Source organism: Larimichthys crocea, chromosome XIX (genome assembly GCF_000972845.2).
Source record: "Larimichthys crocea isolate SSNF chromosome XIX, L_crocea_2.0, whole genome shotgun sequence".
NCBI lineage: Eukaryota > Metazoa > Chordata > Actinopteri > Sciaenidae > Larimichthys > Larimichthys crocea.
This window is the reverse complement of record NC_040029.1, coordinates 5,017,285-5,039,115: the sequence shown is the minus strand read 5'-3', so window position 1 is coordinate 5,039,115 and position 21,831 is coordinate 5,017,285. Positions and strand designations below refer to the sequence as shown.

General features: G+C 41.7%; 2 protein-coding genes across 2 annotated transcripts in view; one reads left to right on the top strand and one right to left on the bottom strand.

The window, feature by feature from the left end:
- The window catches only part of msl3 (MSL complex subunit 3), a gene marked incomplete at its 5' end in the record, with an annotated part of 15,107 nt that extends 13,747 nt beyond the window's left edge, over positions 1 to 1,360 (bottom strand). The window contains 1 exon segment of the mRNA NM_001303370.1: positions 1,171 to 1,360. Coding sequence (NP_001290299.1) covers positions 1,171 to 1,269 — 99 coding nt within the window.
- Positions 1,361 to 4,512: 3,152 nt separating this feature from the next.
- Positions 4,513 to 21,831, top strand: part of LOC109136604 (rho GTPase-activating protein 6) — an 83,080-nt gene continuing 65,761 nt past the window's right edge. The window contains exon 1 of the mRNA XM_019260108.2: positions 4,513 to 5,221. Within this exon, the coding sequence (XP_019115653.1) occupies positions 4,727 to 5,221 (495 nt within the window). The 5' untranslated portion in view covers positions 4,513 to 4,726. The remainder of the gene's footprint in view (positions 5,222 to 21,831) is intronic.

Sequence of the window (21,831 nt, the reverse complement as noted above, 5' to 3'; positions counted from 1 at the left end):
TATATTTTTTTTTTATATTTGATATCGGGCTGCTCCGGGACCAGGGGAAACCAATTTCGTTTCATCCCATGTTTACATGTGTTGTAATGACAATAAAACTCCTTGAATCCTTGAATTTTTTGGGGGCCCCTGTTAGTCATGGTCCCAATACTGCAAGGCACTAGAGAATATAACAACATTCTGTCTCTAAATATAGATAGACATACCACTTATTTAACATCAAAGTGACTGTATATACATTTATTATCAATAATAAACAATTTGCTGTATATACACTTGCACAATATATTTTATGTACTATTGATATTTTATCATGTATAGTTTGTCTATCGTCACTGTGTGTAATGCTGCTGCTGCACTATATAATAAAGTATCTATCTATCTATCTATCTATCTATCTATCTATCTATCTATCTATCTATCTATCTATAACAGTACTCCTCATCTAACATTACCTAACTTTACGTGTCGCTGCATAAAATGTTGAAATTATTGTAAACAAACTTGTAAACTGGCATTTTTTAAAAAGCTAACCGTTAGCTACCGTTGAGCTAAAACGTTCGTTAGCATTAGCTCGCTAACTGGACTAGATAGCTAAATAAAACAAACCGCGCACTTCGCCGAGGACAAAAATAAAACTCAAAAGAGCTTAAAACACGTTATATTATCTTTATCAGCTCAAATGTAATGTCATTAAAACAGCTAGAGAGCGGGAATAAAGGCTAACGGCTACGTTATAATAGCGTTAGCTGGACAGACGTTGGTGCGTTTGTTTATTACGTGACGCCGTTCAAACACTTCAGACTAAAAACACTTTAACTACTTTACTTTTCTATTAAAACAGCTCTCATGTCGGTTTAAATGACCTCACGGCATGCTGTTGTGATAGGGCTGATTTGCCTCATTTAGCAGCCTCCTTTTTTAGATTAACGTACTGCTACAAAACATTTCTTTTTTTTAAAAAACAACAACTTTAAATCAAGCGACGTGAAATCAAACGCACCCGGAAACCGCTTAGCATAACATATTAACTAGCTGGACTTATTTAGTTCAGAGGCCTAGCAGCAGCAGCAGTGAAGTGTTTGACTCATATTCCCCTAAAATCCTTTTTTTCCAGTCCAAACACTGCTCGTTTGGTGCACAAGAAGAGCGAGAAACAACAACATTTACCTTGGCGTCGTACAACACTTTAGCCTTGGAGGGGTCGGGTTCAAAGCACAGGACTCTTTCTCCTTTGTGAAATTGATATTTAATTCCCCGCGAATTCATTTGTTCATGGCGACGTGTGGGAGAGAGGGGGCATCGATCTGGACCCTATAAACTCCTTAACCCTTTCCTTGCTTTTTGTTTTTCCCCCCGCCGTGAAGGGTCTTTCCAACCAGGAGCAGGCTGTGGAGGGATGATGGCGCTGTTGTGGGACAAATGCAACCATTATAGTGCTGCCTTTACGGACTCCTCGTAAATTCCTGCTTCGTGCATGCCTGTGCACATGAGACTGAATGAATTACTTTAATTATTATTTTCATCTCATTCATGTCTCAACCAGAGAAATGCATTAATTCATCCACCCTCCTCCTGTTTTTTTTGTTTTTTTTGGCTCATTTACGTGTCTTCAATCTCGAGTTTCAACATTTCCCATAGCACCTGAAGGCAGCGTGGGAAATGCGATACAGTGAGTTGAAATTGTCTTTCCCGGACACCGTATTTGTAGTGCAAAGTCAGAAATTCAACTCAACTCAACTTTATTTATAAAGCCCTTTAAAAACAGCTGCAGCTGACACAAAGTGCTGTACATAAAATAGAACATGAAATAAGACATATAAAACAAAGAACAATATAAAAACAATAATAAACGATAAAACAATGTTAAAATAATATTAAAGTAAAAACAGAAACAGAGTCTCATGCTGGGTTAAAAGCCAAGGAATAAAAATGAAACGGCCAACAGATGTCAGTATAAGAGCACAAATACAGTCCACATGAACTCGTTCGCCTTAGTTGTAAAGTCCACACCATTTTCCATTTGTTTTATTAGAGTTTTATACATGCATGTAGTCCATAAACTAATGTTGAGGGGTTTCCAATCCTGTATTACCTAACAAACATATGAAACAGATTTGCACTGGAATTCACCTGTATTTCTATCAGCTTTACATGACATATTTTGCCACTATCTTTATAATCTCCACGTCCATATAAAACTGGTTCTACTCACCAAATAGGAAAGCCATCTGCGCCCATTTAGTTATCCATGACATTAACATTACGATAAACCTGCAGGCGGTATATTGTACTAATGCAAACGGCCTCGATTACAACTCTCCTGATCGTATTCTGAGATTAAATATCTACACTAAACCACCCTATACTGATTAATCGACCCACGTATCACAAACTCCATACCTCAGAGGAGCAAAAACATGTACGCAGTTTTGGGGAAAGACCCTTTTCCTCGAGGCAAAATACAGTAAAAGAAAATCTACCATGTCTCAATAATCTAATCTGCCTCTATTGGAACAATATGCTTGAGTTTTATACAGTATGAGGATGTTTTAATGTGAAATCCTTACTCCATACTGTAGATACACCGCTCTAGGGTATAAACTGTGTGTGTGTCTATATTTGCAAACATATTCAATCTCCAAACTTAGAGTTTAATCACTGGAGTTATAAATCTGGAATGATACTATTTCTTCCTCTTTCCACATATGCAGTTAATTGTTTTTTTAACAGATAAAAATAAACCCTGTATGACTAGTTTATTGTTCCATATTTCATATCTAGGCCTACATGTAATTCGATGTCTTTTGTTCTTGACCTTGTGACCTTTTTTTTTTTAACCATATCTGTCTCACAGGCTTGGACAATGAAATGTACACTAATCCCCCCCCGGCACAGGAAAGCACGTCTCCACAGCTGTAGCTAAATCTAGGTTCATTTTTGCTTCAAATGGTTTCAGGCAGCGCCGCTCTACCATTGTACACCAAATATGGACAGTGTGTATATAACGCTGGACGTGACTGGCTGAAGTGTAGCCCATGTTGATATATTCACCGTCCCTTTCCACCCTGCCTGCCTCTGATATATTTTGACAGGCGTGTCAAATGATCACTGTTTCCCATAAGTTTCCATGGTTACACATTAGTAATATGAGTCCCGTCTTCAGTGTATGATGAAGAGCTTGAAGGCAGCAAAATGTAAAGTGAAGGATGCTGCAAGGGGTATGTTTGTATAATATCTTCTCAGTTCTGCTCTATTATTCCATATCACTGTTGTTTTTGGCTTTTTCCCCCGAACAGAGAAGTGGTATGGGCACAGCTCGGAGCAATAATGCCTCAAAGTGCTGGCCTCTTTCCATCAACTTCTGATGCAAAGCACCGTGTTTTTCTTTCCAAAATTTCCCGCTTCTGTGTTTTCACTCAGCCCGCATCTCATTCTCTCCCCCCGCAGACTGTTTTTAGAAGGGTCAAATCTATCTCAGCTGTTATCAGTGTCATGTCACGCTGTGTTGTGTTGTGTGTGTGTGTATGAGTGTGAGTGTGTCATGCCGCGCAGCTTCATAAACTCCTTTATCAGCCGTCCGGCACCCTCCTCTCCAACCTCCTGCTGTCTCTTTTCATTTTTCCCATACTTTCACACACAGGGCCACACATGCTCCTTCTTTCTCTTCAACACACACACACACACACTTTCTCGCTCACTCTCCCCCTGTAAACAAATGCACACACTCACGCAGCCACCTCAACACACTAAAAATCACTGAGCTCCTCCACACAAGCGCCTGTGTAAACAAATGTCTGGAATACAGCCTTTTGCACAGGTGTATAAAGAAAGGCATTGGCTATTAATCCCACGGCTCACTTATTGTTCAGCTAATAATAGCACACAGCAGGGTTCACCGATAGGCCTATTATTCCCAGACAGTGAGGTGGATTAATGGGACACAAGGATTAATATGTCTATTTTCATCCCTGGCTAAATCATGTCTGTCTGCGTGCGTGACCTTCTGCCCGTGTGATTATTGTGTCTGGCTCCTTGCCTAATTACCTGTATGAAAATCAACATACTAATTATGAAAACTCATCTCACCCCACATCTTTCAAGGAAACAGGCAGCAGAGGACAAAGTTAGTTAGTGTCAAAAGTGGTGCAGATTCAGGAGAATGAGGCCAAAAAAAATAAGTTTTTTTTTTTTTTTCTGGATGGATTTTGGTGGATTGGATTAGTGATCACCCACTGATGATCATCTGGAGGTCATTCACATTCGATCAACACAGAAAAAGGAGAGCCATAGAGAAGCCAAGAGGGGTCAAAAGTTGACTCGCCTGGAGAGTTTGAAAAAACAAAATCCTGAAAGTGCTTAAAAATATAATATTTTGACATTAAATTGGTTAGTGAGGGGGAAAAAAACATACAGTATGCAAGCACTGATCTCAAGTTTTCTGAACCCCCTCCCACACACACACACACACACACACACACACACTCAAACTGTCTTCTCACTCCAGTTCAGTTTGGGAATGACCAACGTGCAGAGGAACGGAGGAGAGGCGAAGAAGACTTTGCGCAGCGACTGCATCCAAATACAGCACATTCCAGCTCTTCACCAGCTTGCACTCGGACCTTCCAGTTAATGGGGGGACACCAAACTGTTGTCTTATAGTTGTAGGGGGAACTTTTGAGAGACGCACTGAGCAGCGCTGATGTGAGATCCAAAATAAGGAGACATGTCTGCCGCGCAAGGACTTCTCAACAGTGTCTTCTCCTGCTCCTCTCCTGCGTCCAAAGCCATAACCAAACGGAGGCTACGCCAAACCCGGAGCCTGGACCCCGCTATCATAAGACACTGTGACATCGGCACCGAGGGAGAAAGTGGCGCATCGCTTTCTGGAGCGGCGGCTGTGGATGCAGGTGCGTCCCCAGAGCGCTTGGCTGTGAAACCGGCTTTACGCACCAAGATTCCGATATTAAAGGAGCCGATAGCCCCGTCCCTTTCTGCTCCTTCCATACCTTTGGATGTTTCTCCATCCTCCAACTTCCACTTTGACTATGACACAGTGAAGCGTGCCAAAAGGAATACCGCCGGGGATTTACCATATCTGGTGAGGGGACCCGGTGCAGCGCCTTCCGGGAGCACCGGCACGCTGTTCTCCCCGCGGAGGTGGCTTCAGAAGAAAGTTCAGCCGTCCAGCTCCCAAGCTTACGCTGTGTGGAAATCAGAGGTAAAACTTTTGAAACTTTCATTTCTAGAACAGTGCATACGTTTTTTTTCTTTCTTCTGTGGTTTCAACTGGAAAACACTCCAAGTTTGACAGCTGAGTTCTGCTAAACCAGCCACCCACCAACAGGGCACACAACCACAAATCACTTGTTTCCATCCTTATTTCTTCAGTAAGTCCCTCACTGGTATGGATGCACACAAGAATGTGGCTAATCAGGATTTTGGTGTCATCAGATCTTCAAGAGCAATCAACAGCCTCTACAAAGTGTATTTAATCTATGAAAAACTTTCTTTCAGTTCACCCCGGCTGAAAAAAACTGCCCAGAAAGTTGCCTGAACATCCGAAATCTGACTGCATATCAAGTCAGACATTAAGACGTGTGTGTGTGTGTGTGTGTGTGTGTGTGTGTGTGTGAAGTCATGAAAGATTTATGAAGTGGGAGTTTTGACCCAGCACTGACATCTGCACCTGGAAGCCGTCCAGTATCAAACCAGTTCACTACAACTGGTTGTTTTGGTCTTGCCCAAGGGCACATAGGTAATTAAAGCTTCACTTATCCCACCTGGATCTTTTTTTTTCTCTCTCTCTCTCTTTTCATTCCCGTGTGTGTGTCAGAGTCACACCTATAGCTGAAGCTAAAGCTATAGAAACCCTTATGGATCTTCTCAGGATTAAATAATTTTTTTTTTACCCCTCAAATTCCGCTTTTTTTCTCCCATTGTTGTCATCAGTGGGCTTTTGTCTTCATATGGGCTTCAAATTGAGTGTGAACAAGGGGAAGGCAGCGTATGAAATCCTTAACAAAACATACTTGGGCGACTTATTTTCAGCAGGGGGGGGCTTTATAGGCTGCATAGTTGGCACAAGTCCACATGCTCTGGTGAAAAGGTATGATAATTTCCCCTGCTTCTTCTGTGGACTCACTGTCTCCTTCTCCGGCCTTAGTTGATATGTATTTTTTGCCAAGTTGAAGTGTGTGTGTGTACGTGCAGCAGCACCGCGTGTGTGTGTGTGTGCTGATTTGAGAGTCTTAAGGACACATGGCCCAGAAATCGGTTCTCACGACTGCAAGCAGTCACAGGGTCAAAACCATGCGGGCCCTCAAACAGCTCTCCCATCATTTCCTATTACAAAGAGCAACTCCAGCTTCACTCTCTCTCTCTCTCCCTCTGTTTCAATTTCTTGCAGCTTGTGCTCTCACACACGCATCCTCACTCTCCTTCTCTTCCTTCTCCGAGATGTCAAGAAGCTCTCACTCAACCCAGTTTTTCCCACCACTTTAACTCTATTTTTCCATGCTGTTTCCCCCCCTCCTCAACCCTGCTACGGCCCACTGAGGATAACACGAAGCCACCAGTTTTGGAGTCATTAGTACAATCTGGACCATGAAGTTATTGCACCTTAGAGTGTTTGTAAAAATCCAGAGCCAAGAAGTGTTGCTGGTCTGGTAGGAGGTTTCGCACGCTGTTGGGCGCGAAGTAAAAACCCGAAATGAAGCGCAAACAACGACTGTATGTTTGGAATGTACTAAATGCAGCAGATTTTTCGGATTGATTGAGTTTTTTCAAATGCAAAACATGCCACATAGCAGTCATTTCAGATATTAGATCGAGGAAATTCTTTCTCATAGATGGAGCGTGCATATTCAGGCGCGTCCACGCCGTCCTTGTCCAGACTTTAGGTCCATTTATTTATTTGTTTTTTAATCCTTTGGCACTTGTGGAAAGGAACATTATGTTACACTCGTTATTCACAATCCGGCATGTTTTTGGTAGCTCTGATGGAGCTGTGCTCTGGAAGGTTATCAGAGGAACGTTTGTCACAATTGGGAGTTCACTCCCAATCAAAACACTATTGATTCTGTTACATAATGATAAAATAACTTGAAAAAATGAAAGTGTTGAAATGATGATGATGGTGTCTGCGAGTACGTTTTCAAAGCGTCCTAAAATAAATGGCAGCCAACAGCTGCACAGTGGCCAATATGTATAAAATCGACATCGTTTTAATACATTTTCTAGAAACGTAATATTGTAAAGTGTTTCTAGATTAAAGGGGTACTGCAGCAATGAATTATGTCCAAATCAAAGCAGCAGAGCTTGAGATAACTCATGACTTCAACTCAATATTATAGGCCAAGCTCCAAAAACATTAGATCCTACATTTCCCACATTGCAACTGGATCATTTTTATTATTCGACCCAGCTGTCTGATAAACGGCGTCTTTCAAACTCCAGTTTGTGACGCAGCTTTTCAGGTCAAGCTGATACAACCCCCCCGATGACATCACTGTGACATCATGAGGGTTGTTTTTCCAGGCTTGGCGAAGCTCGCCAGAAGACATTACACAACCGTTTTCACATGCTGAGTTAATGGATTGATGTGAAAAATCAGCAGAGTGCCGCATTAAAAGGTCTTTTTCGACCACTCTTCTATGGAATGACAAACCGGGACTAAAGCAGCTTGTGAAATTGTCTTGAACTAACTTGATTCAGGTCTTAGTTTCACACAAAAAACAAAGAAACTGGCAGCTATGGACTGCTAACAGATTGTCTGAATTTGATCGAATAGACAGGTTTTCACATGTAGTCAGTTAGTCAATGTTCAACCTTTGCTCAGATTGAGATCTAAATTATTTGCATGTGTACTACTGTGTGTGTGTGTGTGTGTGTGTGTGTGTGTGTGTAGGGCAACCTGTGCAGATTAGTCCTCTGCTTTGCCTTTTTAAGGAGGGAGACGTGGACAGTGAGGCATACGGAGGGAGAAAGGGAGAAGCAGAGACAAAGTGGAGATGTAATGGTTTACACAAAAAGCAACATCTGACAGTTATATAGGCCATGATTGCTTAATAGCTGTTTCCACGGTCAGGTTGTTGACATTAAAAGAACAATGACGCAAAAAAAAAAAAAAAAAAATCATCAGAAAGTACCGTGTGTTATTACAGCAGGAGGGTCGGTGTCTGGAAGCGGTTCTTCTTGAGGAGTGATTGACTCGGGAGTTGGATATCATATCAACACATGTTCTTGCATAATAGTATAAAAACAGTGCAGCTTTTTTAACAGGGACGTTGACGCGTTGGAATTTATAACTGCAGCATGTGAAACATACACTGAACAGCCTCTCCGATCATATACGCACGCACGGACACGTGCACGAAGGGTCGGAGAGGAAACGGCGGTCGGCTAATTTAATCCTGGTTGTTTATGGGGCACCCGAATGTTGACATTGTACAGACTATTTTTAGCACCGCTTACACTAATGCTTTAGAAGAAGAAAACCATTCCAAAATGAAACCTCTATTCAAAAAGCTACAACTATTGCTACTCAGTGATTGATGGTAGAGGATTTGTAGCAATCCAGCGGTGGTTCTTTGAGGTCGGAGACTGAACAAACACATACTGGAGCCTTACGAGTATTTCAATCAAGTAAGGTGATGTTAGTTGCAAAGGCTAAAGAGCTGCTATTAGTGTGTAAAAAGTGTTTATCCCAAACTTTAATCTGCTTTGTTTTAGTAGATGCCAATACAAGCAAATCCCTTAGAACTGAACCGCGGTCACGACAACTGGGAATTCAGAAGATCACCATTTGGAATATTTCTATTTCAGATTATTTTATGAATCGTTTATGGAGGATGGCTCACAAAAGCATGATTTCATTGTGTTCTGAAGTGTCTGACCAGTCACTCCTTCTGGATAACTAACACGTAGAATTATAGGTGCTTACATTTGGTTGTTAGCATTCTTAAAATTCTCCCAACGCCCCCGTGTTGATTTATGTTTATGCATCATTGCTGAGCTATGTCAGGGTACTCGGCACTCAGAGAGTCCGAAACACTTTGAGAAAGTCTAACCAGTATCACTTCTTTTGTTTTCTTTGGACGTTCACATGGCTTGAAATAGCAATTGGTGACAGACTAAGTATCTCAACATCTACTGGGTGGATTGAAACAGTATTCATGGTTCCCAGTGGATGAACCCCGACGACTGACTTTTTTTAAATTCAACAACAAAAACAAATCGGTGAACACTGTAAACATTATACCAGCTAAACATGAGCATGTTAGCATTATCAGTGTAAAATGATGGTAGCTCTTCTTGGGAAGAAATCTCAAGAAGAATAAAAACGCTTTCTTGCCTTCACAACAATGCGGGAGATGGTCCAACTCTGTTCAAAGATGCTGAAAAAGAAAATGTTGCCTTTAAAAGGCAAAACTTTTTCCAGTGTTGATAATAAAAAAACAACCATCACTAGGAGCCCAAAGCCATTTGAGACAGTATGTTGGCGTTGAGACTAAATTTCCGGTGTAACATTACTTTGATTACTCATGCTGTAAACACATTCGAGCTGCTGGCGCACTCTTTTATTTATCGCAAATCACGCGTTCTGATTCCGCCTCCGCATATTCTGGAATATTTGAGCATTTTAGTATGTTTTTTTTTACCAAAAGTGATCCACGTTGGAGTGTTTATAACAACAATAAGACGTGCACTGAGGCATAGGAAAGAAATTCTGTCGAGAAAGCTTCAAAGCAGAAGCGAGAGGAGAGACTTAGCATATTTACGCTTTTGGGGGCTCGGATTTTTGCTGATTAATTTTCTGTCATAATCTCTTTTCTATATTAATTACCACAGAAACAGACGTCTAACACAGTCCATCTTCTCTCCTTTAGTATCATTCCTTCTTTAACATAAAATGGGCTACACAGTATATATAGTTCATAACCAGAGGTGAACTTTTTCCAGTGTTTCCTTGAATTCTAGGAAACGTATTCCGCCTCAGGCTTTTATGCTTTGCTGCATCATCAATCACAAAACACTCAGGAATGAGCCAAATCTAACTACTTGAATTGGCTCAGTGACACAGATGAAAATCCAAACTTGAGAAAATAAACAAGCAACACGCTGGGAGCAAAGAAATCCCATTCATTAGCAGTTAATACTTGAATTCTGGATGTGCAAGATTCCCCGTCCGAATGCCTTCTCTCTTGGATGCGCTCGAGAGAAGGCTTGAACTTGTGAACCTAACAGCTATCCATTTTGCCTTTCCTCCCTGATATCCTCCCTAAGTTCTCTCAAAATGAGGAGGCTGCGTTGGAGGAACAAGTCCTTGATTGCTTGCCATCTCTGGAATGCTCGTACCAGAATACACACTAATAACAAATTCACACAGTTCGGACAAAGACTCGAAAAGTCTCACAAATCTAGAGATACGGCGTTCAAATTAAACAGTATCACTGTAGCAAGAGCGCAGAGCTTCTGGAACCGTAATACAGGATGTCACTATGCTCTTGCAAAGACCATCCATAAAAACACTGAAGCTGATGGTGGATTTTCTTGGCTCACAGCAGCAGTTTCTGATTTGGATCTGTAGCCTGAAAGTCATAGTCTGATCTCACGGCATCATGAATAAGAGCTGCTGTGAATCAAAGGACCTCCATGTCAGCGATCAGATCTAGAGATCATTTTTTGTGGCAAAGATTCATGTTATTAATCAATGAAGCTCTGAAGATTGAGTATATAAAAAAAAGAACTGAGCCTGTTGTTTCTTGTTGGCAAACATTCCTCATTGTGGGTATAGATGACCTCTGCAACATGTTGGAGTACAGTTCCCCTCCAGGGAGAGGGTCTGCATGTGCTGTAGTTTGATTATGGTCCTTATTAAGTTTAATGAGCCTGGTTGTTAACATGTACAACCTACTGACAGACCGGAGTGATCTCTGTTTTCAAAGCGTAGGGGAAGCAGCTGAGACGAGCTGCATGAAGCATGGGGGCTCAAAGAAGCCATCTGCGACTACACTTAATTCTGCATAACTTTAAGCCTTATTATAATTCAAACTGGCGAGTTATATAAAAATTCACCCTGGGCACAGTTGTCGTGAACGGGGGAAATGATCAAAAAGACCAAAACAGTTTTTTGTACCAGGCTGTAAACGTGTTTATTTCTGCTTTAACATGGGGGCTTATGGAGATTTACTCACTTCTGGAGTCAGCCTCAAGTGGCTGTTTTGAGGAACTGCACGTCGGCTTTTAGCTTCAATTCGCTTGCTTTTTACTCATTTGCCAAAACACAAGCAGCCCAATCCGACTGATCACACATGCTTTCGCTGTACATGCCACGTATAGCTGCGTTTTAGTGGAGGCGCACACATTGTAGAGGGCTCGGGCGCAGCTATGGGCGTAATCCCTCACGTCGCAATACGGTAAATTTATCTGTGGATCCTCATAAAGCCCATTGCTCTCACTTTGCAAAGGGATGTAGACCTCATAAAAGAGCTCCTTAAATCTTAAGCGTTGACAGTGCACTATTATGCCTGACTGTGCCTTATCACGTTATACAAACATGATTACACACCGTTGTGTGGCAATGCTGTACATCAATCAAACTGTGGAAAAGCCCCTCATGTGATTTTGCCATACAAGTCTGTCATTTTTCGTGCACTATTGGCAAGTACACATTCAATCCAATATGCTAGTGTGAATGTACTACATACTCAAAACATGTGCAGTTGAGACACCTTTGGCTTTTCTTTTCACAAATCATAGATTTCTCAAAAAAGGTCAGCGCCCTTTTCTCGTTTTGTGCCGTAAAGCGCCGTCCCATTGTGCCATGAAGTAATCGCACGAAGCAAGAGCCCATAATTCGAGATGTCCAATACCCTGACGTACTGTATAATGTGTGTGAAAAAAATATTTTAAGCTCATTCTCATTTGTACACAGAAACATGACACCTCAGGGGGCAATTTTCTTTTTTTTGACAAGTTTGAAGAGAACCATATGAATCGACGGGGTTTGTTTGGCAGTGTTTTGGTTTTGCAATCTCACATCTCCTTTGGGATGTTTTCTCAACAATGAAGGAAAAGAGAGGGGTTTGAAATAGAGACGGCTGGAAAGTAAACATTAATTTCCGCAGCCAGAATCTCTCTGTCTGGTGCAGATTAAACCTCTCCACCAGTGAGAAAGCAGCAGTGTTGAGTTACTTTTAGCGTGCACGGATGTGTTTTCGTGTGTGTGTGTGTGTGTGTGTGTGGGAGAGAATCCCAAAGCAGTGGCTACATGATCTAATCGTGCGCTTGAAGGCAAAAATGTCCATCCCTTTGTGTATTAGTGTGTGTGCGTTACAGTGTCCACTAATGTTCTCTCTAATGTGATTTGTCATGGGCCAGAGGGAAAGCATGGATCCTCTCACATGTGCCACGGTGTGTTAAGTTTACAACTTCCCATTTATGTATTTGTCTCAATCAGTGTAAACTCCGGTGATTTGATACTCACACTGGGTGAAGACATTTCATAACATCTCAAACACACCCGCTCTTTGTCTAATCTTGGAACAGAAATATAGAAAATAGGGAGAAAAAAGTTGAAGATTAGTGACCTCAGAATTGTTTTATCATCTTAACCTCCCGTACGTTTTGTAAGGAACAAAAAGTGGCAACAGTTTATTGTTTCATAATCAGATAAGATATGGAAATGAGCTTCTTGCAACTATTTTCATTCATCTTCCACCCTCGATGGCTTGATATTCTTTATCTGGATCACCATTAGCTTCTCCAAAAGTAGTCACTAGTCTTCCTGGAGTTAATATAAGCCAACTATAAATAAGAGAAATGTCTCTACGCCCTAACCCTAACCCTAACCCTAACCAATCTCACTCCCAGAACCTAACCAACCCAACCAAAGAGGGCAACAACTCATTGGAGCAGGTCATTCTTTCAAGAAAAGAAGAGTTACATTAGTTCCCCGAATAGCCCTGCAGAGTCAAGAACCGCCTATTTCAAGAAGGCACATTGATAAACTTCACTGAGACATATTCTGGTGTTAAAGAGCGGGTCTTGTTGCAGCCTTCGCCATCATGTCTGTCAGTAATAAGAACATTTCGCTCAACGAGTTTACTGCCGAGACCTGAAAAATAAAGAAACACGAGACAGACAGCTGTAAACTTGATGAGTTTTCACAGGTAGAGGTGTGTTTCAGGAACCAATGAAGGCCCGTTTGAATCTTGGTTTCTTGTCCCTTCTGACTTTGTTGCGGCAGTGTCGTCCTGTTGCAGTTCTCTTGCAGTTTAGCGAGTACAATGTTATCATAACCAAATGAAGTGATGAAAACCAGAAATATCTTTTAATTGTTGCAAAATACCAGAGCAGCATAACGCCTCAAATCATCTTATTCCCACAGCGGACCTTCATCATGACTCTGGACAGCTTAATAGCATTTTTACAGCAGACCTGTCCAGTTTACTTTGAAACAATATTAATCAAGAGAGTTCCTTTATCCCCCGTGTTTCAGTGAGTGTGTGTATGTGTGCGGCAATCCTCATAAGGAATATCAAGAGGACACTGCGTGCTCATATCCGGTCCCTTTGCTGAAAAATGAGCCCAAAGGAATAAAATCCAATTTTGTTTTTGGATTTTATCAAGCTCCGGTTTTTTATCTGAATGTCGGTTTGTGAACTCGGTGCAGCCGAGTTCAGCGATGGAGATCACGCAGATGAACTTTGTTGTTTTTGTGTCTCTGCTTGGTTTTACAGTGCGTGGCAAAGTCTGTTCCTCATGATGGAAGCCCAGTCCCTCTTTGACTCACAGTCCCGTGTCACACTAATTACTTGTATAAACTGCCGAGCATTTGACCTCAGTGTCAGTGCCTCCCTCTGCATGGATATTTATTACTGAATAAAACTGTTTCATGCTGTATTTAATGAGGATTAACGGAATGTTCCTCGCTAACACACACATGGATTTAGGCTACTCTGAACTAAATCCTGCGCTAAATCTAAGCTTTGAGAATTAATACCTGTGAGTGTGAACACTTTGGTGCATGCGGCGGTGTGTGTGTGATTTTACCTTGCAGAATTATCAAATAGTTGAAAAACTAGTTTAAGTAAGCCGTGGTTTTGGAGAAATTGTGCATCTCGCCATGCTGCACCGCTTCCTTTATGTGTGTGAGTCTCTTCTGGTTTAAGGAATTATTTATTTGGAATTCCAGGTCAGAGCTTCATGTCGACGCCCCGGGGCTCCGACTGAAAGAAGGGTCACTACTGACTGAGTGACCCCTTTAACTTCCTCTCCTTTCTTCTCCTCTTCACCCACCCATCCCTCCTTTGCCTGGTTCCATTCTTTCCGCCCCTCACAGAAGCTCACTCCCGAACCATTCTTCGCTTTTATCGACCGACTTTTACAGACATCCCGGTGATTCTCCTTCTCATTTCGACTGCCCTTTGGAACCCCTTTTTCTTTCTAATCTCCAAGCTTATGTAAAAAATGCAGCGACTGAAGCAAAAACATGACATCACACCGGCTTGATTTTGCTTTTCGGGGAAACATGAACCAAGCTGGGATCACAGTCTGTTGGACAGGTCCAGCTTTGCCCTTTCAAAGACTATACTGAAAGCATGAGGCAATTTGTTCTCTGACATGGAGGCTCCTTTGAACTGACCTGACCTAAGGGCGACTAAATCAGTGTCATCTTTCACACTGCTGCTGTAACTCTCCTACACAAAAAATTGAATGCTCTTTCCCCTTATTTGCTCTTCCTGAACTCAAGATTGCCATAAAGTTAGTCTTTGGATATATTCATGATCCCCAGAGGATGGATCATACTGTTTTGGATGACCTCTCAGACTAAGAGTCAAGTACAAAACATAAAAATCTAGTGATCAGATTTTCCGAGCGCATTAAAGCTCCCCAGAGGATGACCCTACATGCATTTCTTTAATATCAACACCGCACATGAGATATCTCCAAAACAGTGGATGCACAGATGATTCTGTTTATTCTCCACTGGGTGTCTGCATCGGCAGGCACATTCACACATCGATGGCTGTCATTAGCAAAGTCATTATCAGGCTGATTCCTTCCATCCAACTCATTTATGTCGTGGAATGTAACTAACATTGCAGCCTGTGTGGCTTCAAACGTTGTTCTCCTAAAGAACTTTAAGAGAAAGAGAGGAAGAAGATCCTTCAGACCTTGCCGATGAACCAAGTGTAACTATCTCTGTTGATTTTTCCACAATGACACACACACAAACACATGCTGAGTTCACTTCAGAGAAAGCCATCTTCTTCCCAGCATCTTATCTCCTCTTGGCTGGGCTGCTGGGAGTCACTGTTATCTGTTGGAGGAGACAACTAGGGTTCAAACAATTAGCCAACACTGAATTTAACTGGATTCGCCTTTTGGGGTTCTTTCCAAAGCAAATTGATTTGTAACTTAGTGTGTGACTTTTTTAGCTTTTTTGTCCAGCCGTAGAATAACAAAGAGAAACATCCATTCATAAAAGTGACAAAGTGAGGAGTCAGTTCGCCGCATACATCTGCTGCAAGTTTCTTTTAGGGGTCAAGAGGTCAGTAGGGTGTAAGGATTAGAAGTGAGGTTATGCTGAGGCAGATACTCAAGTGACAGTGATGCAGATACACTATACTTTCTAATGGTTCTACTGTCATTTGAACATCTGTTGAGCATAAAGTCGGACACAACACGACTCCTTTAATACTCGTCTCGCCCCGGCCTTCTATGAAAGCAAATCCTTGTCATCTAAGGATATGTATAAATATGACTCCAGGCCCTGAAAAGCAGAGTGATTTAAACTGAAGGACCTCTCACCACCCCCCTCCTCCCAAATCTGTCACACAGTGAGGAAGCAAAACAGAATGAGACAGCAGGCATTTTAGACACGGCCGGAGCTCTGTGGCTATAAATAGAAAAATAGCTCAGCCGAGGAACACTCAAGTTCCAGAGGCGAGGCAGCGAGAGTTGTATTAGTTGCAGGTGTGTATATGTGTGTGTACACGTCTATGTGTGTGTGTGTGTGTTGAGGATTGTGCAGCTCATGCACGTACCTCCAATTAAAATGTGATGTTTCATTAAAGTCAGTGGAACTTTATGGTGCAAAAAGTTTGTGGTAACAATATGAGGAAAGCGCTGCCAAGACAGAAGTGTTTGCATATCAGAAAGGCTTTGTAATGAGAATGCTGAATCAGAGTTAGTGTGGGAATGTTTTAATGCCATCTAGTGGACATTCCTTTAAAGACTCGTCAAGATCAGTGCAGTTATCTACAGGGTCAGGGTTAGGTTTTTCTTTTGGACCCTGTTTTGCAGATATCCTCTTTGGCGTTTAGGAAGTCAGATTTTATTACAGGAGGTTTGGCTGACGATCACTTTCTAGCAGTGGCTAACAGCCCTTAACAGTTACAAAAAATTTAAATTAGAAATGAGTTATTGGTGTCATTTGAGGCACGAAGATTTACCTAATTCACATTAATTTCTTTTTTTAATGACCTGGTTCAGTTCGGTGGAAGAACGTTGCAGCTGTCGGCTCGCGGTCTTGGTGGTTCAACCTCGACCTGACCTCTTTAGTTTTCTGTGCAACGCATATCTACAGACTGTGGAACAATTTGTTTTCAGTTAATTATGAAAATGTGGCAGGACAAACTAGACATTATTAAGCGAATCATATGGAAACATTGATGCTATCCCCACAGCTGTGGTCCTGATATAAAATCCAGACGAGACAGAGACCTTCAAAAACTCGTCCTGAGACTAGTCTCAAGACCAATCCCGACTATTAACACTAACACTGCACTTTTCCATTGTCGCCTATGGTACTTGCAGCGTTTCTGTATTTGGCTTTTTCTATTTGCATGTGTTTTAAGTTGCAGCACATTGAGCTATCAGGATCACCGTACATACAGTATCTTGTACTGTATATGTCATTATATTACCAATTTTCTATTACAATACAGCACGTCTAGGTACTTTAGAAATACTGTATAAGTATCAACACACAGCCCACATAGTCCAGGGTCTGTACTTCTGGGATATGTAGGGTGTACAGAACTATTACCTCACCATGAACATACCAAGACTTGACAGTATACAGTGTACTTAGTGGTCCGCACCTTGCAGCCTTCTCAGTAAGTGTATTGCAGGACTGCTGTGTGTTTTCTTTTGGACCCTGTTTTGCAGATCTCTTCTTTGACTTTTAGGAAGTCAAATTCTATTACAGGAGGTTTGGCTTGATCACTTTCTAGCAGTGTGCATGAAAGACAGCAGCGAAGGTTAACAGCCCTTAACAGTGACAAAAATGTAAAATTAGAAGTGAGTTATTGGTGTCATTTGAGGCACGAAGTTTTACCTAATTCGTATTCATTTCTTTTTAAATGACCTGGTTCATGAGTTCAATTCGTTGGAAGAACGTTGCAGCTGTTGGCTCGCGGTCTCGTGGTTAAACCTCGACCTGAACTCTCCTGTCCTCCTTAGTTTTCTGTGCCACGCATATCTACAGACTGTGGAACGACTTTTTCAAAGTGTAAAAGTGTTTTTTAGTTCATTATGAAACTGTGGCAGGACAAACTAGACATTATTAGGTGAATAATATGGAAACATTGGTGCTATCCCCACAGCTGTGGTCTTGGACGGTCCTGATATAAAATCCAGACTCCTGTTTGTCCGAGACGAGACAGAGACCTTCAAAAAGTGGTCCTGAGACCGGTCTCAAGTCCAAGACTATTACAACACTGCACTTTTCCATCGTCATCTATGGTACTTGCAGCATTTCTGTATTTGTTTTTGTCTATTTGCATGTGTTTTAAGTCTAAACACACAGCCCACACAGTCCAGGATCTGGACCTCTGTGATCTGTAGAGTGTACAGAACTATTACCTCACCATGAACATACCCTAAATACAAATAGCAAGAGTATATTGAGACTCATCACATGCTACTTAGTTACATATTTAGATAAACAGAAGTGATGTAAGTCTATCTAGTCTATATTAAAGCAACTGTAACTGAAGTACAGTGTGTATGCATGTAATTTAAGCTACCCATCAATCTTCAGGAGAATTTTCCATCATAAATTCCAAGCTTCTAATTTAGGCTCTGAGGTTTCAGCAGAAGCAGATATGAGCCAGTTATAAATCAGACTTTATCACTGCGATTTTTCCAAAGGAATGCTTGTTTTTTTTGTTTTTTGTGTGAAAGAGCAGATAAAAAGTTAGTGTAAATAGATGTTTTTTCCACCAGAGGGTGCCAGTCAGCTTCTGGTAAATCATCCAAGATTTTGGGGTAGGTTTGAGTGGAACACTGAGCAGTGTGTGGACACACATACGCAAATGCTCACACTGACACAAGTGATGAATCACAGTAAAAATGTGGGTGGGCTGTATTGTGGCCAGTCACAGCTGCGCACATCTGTCTCCTTAGCCTCTCTATGTCATAAGTATCTTACAAAAACATTACAATAGCTGATACCAGCTGCAGTCAGAACATATTTCACAGCGCCGGAGCCAAATAAAACTGTTTAAAATGCACTGGACAGGGAGAAAACCCCAACTATTTGTTCGTAGTTCCTGAAATGTGTTAACTTTAAAAGGATATTTTACAGGCTGACAAAATGTTAGACCACAAACATTGACATATAAATCTCACAAGACATGTTGTGGACCTCAAAAAATCAAACTACATAGATTTCCTTATAAATATCCCTCCCTCCTTACTGTTTAAACCATTTCACTAATAATATCTTCTGGTAAATGTGGGCCTCTATTATTATTTTTCATTATTATTGCACACTCATAAGAGATCTCCAGTGGAGTGGGGTTGTTTGTACTGTCACCAACACCCACATGTCCTCACACACACACTCACACACACTCACAAACATAACAATGTGTGTTTGTACTGCTTTAGGAGGGAACAGCGTCACTTCCAAGCAGAGATCATATTCTCTCCTGCAGAGTACCTTCCCAGAACATTAATGTGTGTGTGTGTGTGTGTGTGTGTGTGCTTGTGTGTGTAAGATATTAGTTTTTGAGTTCCAGTAGTCCCCACAAGATTAAAAACAAAGGATTGTTGACCTAGTTTTTGGAGTTTTTGTCTCTCACAATGAAGTTTAAACACACAAACGAAGAGGCCAAAAGCTATTTATGAACTTTTTTTCTAATGAATAAGTGTTAATTTGGCCACTATATGGATGATTGCCATAACACAAGAGCAAATCAAACCTAATGCCCGCTCAGGAATTGTTTTACTTTTCCAAACACCTGGCGTGAAAGAGGTCTTTCCTGGAAAAAATTCCACCGGTCCAGGACGCGATTTACATTTCCAGCAGGCGCGACAGCGGTTTGTTTGCAATAAACAGAAGTCGAAGCGGGTGGTTGACATGAGCGGCGGTGGCCAAAGAAAACGTAGAGAAAGGATACGAATGTGTCACAAGATAAAGACATCATTCATCTTGCCATGTTTCTAACTCGATTTCAGTTCAATTGCACGGCCTGTTTTATAACCCGGTTGTCACTGCGCATCATCTTCCTCCCTCATTATTCAGGCACTCAGCCGAATAGAAAGCAGATGCTTTGTCTCTTTTCTCATCTCGTTCTATCTGTTTTCGTCTTTCGCTCTCAGACACTTCAAATGGAGATGAAGGGATCAAAATAAATAGGGTGTAGCAGCCCAGGCGTCAATTAGCACGTGGGATACACACTTAAATAATCGATGAAGGCCTTTAATCTGAGCTGATAGTGGGAAAAAAAGAGGAATCGTGCTTGTCTTTACCAGAGATGACTGTGCCTAATGAGATTAACAGTGAGGTGTGTCAGTCTGGCTTCCCCGCTGAGAATTGCAATTTGCCTTAATGTGACCTAATTGGAGGAGTTTTGCCGTGGCGGAGCTGCCAGGTTTAAGGGAGAGCGTGGGAAAAAAGGAAGGACAGAGGTATGAAACGGGGAGATAATGGAGAGAGTAAGAGAGAAAGGAGAGAGAATGAAGGAGCCGTGGGGAGACGGGGTAAAAACACTCACAAACACACACACACCTGGGTTGGATTAGTTCGGGCTAGCAGGGAGGCTGTGTGTTAATGGAGATTTAATAGGCTCTGAAATGACTTACCGCAGTCATACAATGTGTGTGTGTGTGCGCGCAGATGTGCGGTGTGTGCCTGAATTTTGTATTCTGAATGTTTATCTGCTCGTTTCCATGCCTTTTGGCTTTCATCGAGTTATTACGTTTTTCCATGTTACTCTCTGTCGTCAGTGGAGCCATCACGCTGGGAAATCATAACAATACAAAATAGATGTTTAGACTTGGTTCATTGAGTGTGTTTACAGGATTTAGCTGGATTGAAGGATGCTGGTATTGTGCATCACTGCACAGTGTGGACTAATACTGGATCTTTGAGGCCGATACTGTTATTCGCATTGTCTTTTATACAGGCTGTTTACATGAGATAGTGTGATATATATTTGGTTATAATAAAGAACTGTGATCAAGATGTCAAACAAAAGGCGCCTCTTCAGACCCAATTTGCTGCTGGGTCGCAAAATGCAGGTTTTCCCATTTATTTCAACGGGGGCCAGAAAACAGAAACAAAAAAAATGCAGCAACCGGATTCAACTTTTAGAGGAAATGCAACCTGACGTCATGCTGCGGTGGCCAACGAGACGATCAGAACACACAAACACACCCACAGCACACAATCTTTCTTTTTGACCAACATTTGAACCTTGAAGCTCGTACGGCTGGGAACAAAAACTAGTCACCACTCCCACGTGGCCCCCGGTTCTTGCCTCCCTTCAGTGACCTTCCAGTAAAACACAGAACTGACTTAAACATTTTACTAATTCTGTACAAGGCATGGCCTTACGTGGCCTGGCCCCCTGCACAGTACAAAGACGAACAATTCGATCGAAGACCTTGCTTATCATGCTCCTAAACTTTGGAACAGCCCTCTCTCCGTTTCCATCAGATCTGCTGAATCTGGTGGTTTGTTTAAGCGTTAAGCACTTCTATAGGTTAGCCTTTTCACAAATACTCTCTGGTTGCCTTTAGTTTTGTTTATTTTAGTCATGCGCCTCAATTTTTGCATGCGATGAAGCATTTTTATGAATAATGTATCCCATTCCTGCCAACTGATCCCCTGGATCCTACGCACTTGACCTCTGATCTTTCCTATTCCGGTAGAATGAGGACCCATGTGTTTGTACATCATGTTGGTCGATTCGAAAATCCGCAGACTCTCTCTCTGACTCCGAGGTTCTGTCTGTTGCCAGGGCAACAACTCAGTGACATAAACACAGCGCCGAACCCTGGCTGTAGGAGCGAGAACAAAGAAAGCATCCTCCTCGAAACGTAAGCATTAAGAGATAGTTTATATGTTCAAAGGCTCTGACGCAAGTTAGTGCAAGTTCTCTGCAATGGAAAAGAAAACATTATAAATAGAAATTGAAAATAGCAATAAAGATGTTGAGGTTGTGCAAAACGTCATCTACCTTAAACATCTTTCATACCCTGGCTGACATCATGGCTGCATGATGCTATGTGGTGGAATGATTGAGAGTGGCACTTGCGAGGGAACATTTACATTTAGGAGGAACTCAGGAGCGCAGGTCCAGCGGTGATTTCTGTGCAGAATGTCTGACCTCTATAGGTCTGTCGGTACATATCTTTGTTACTCATAACAAACTGTGGGAGATTGATGGGAACTGTGGAGTTTTTACTGGAAAAAAGCCTAAATCATCTGCAGGTCATCATGTTTCTTACTCTTTATTTACCTCTATGCTACTGGGCTGTGAATCTGGTTGGATGATTTGCAGCAAAGTGTAACTTACAAATCCATAT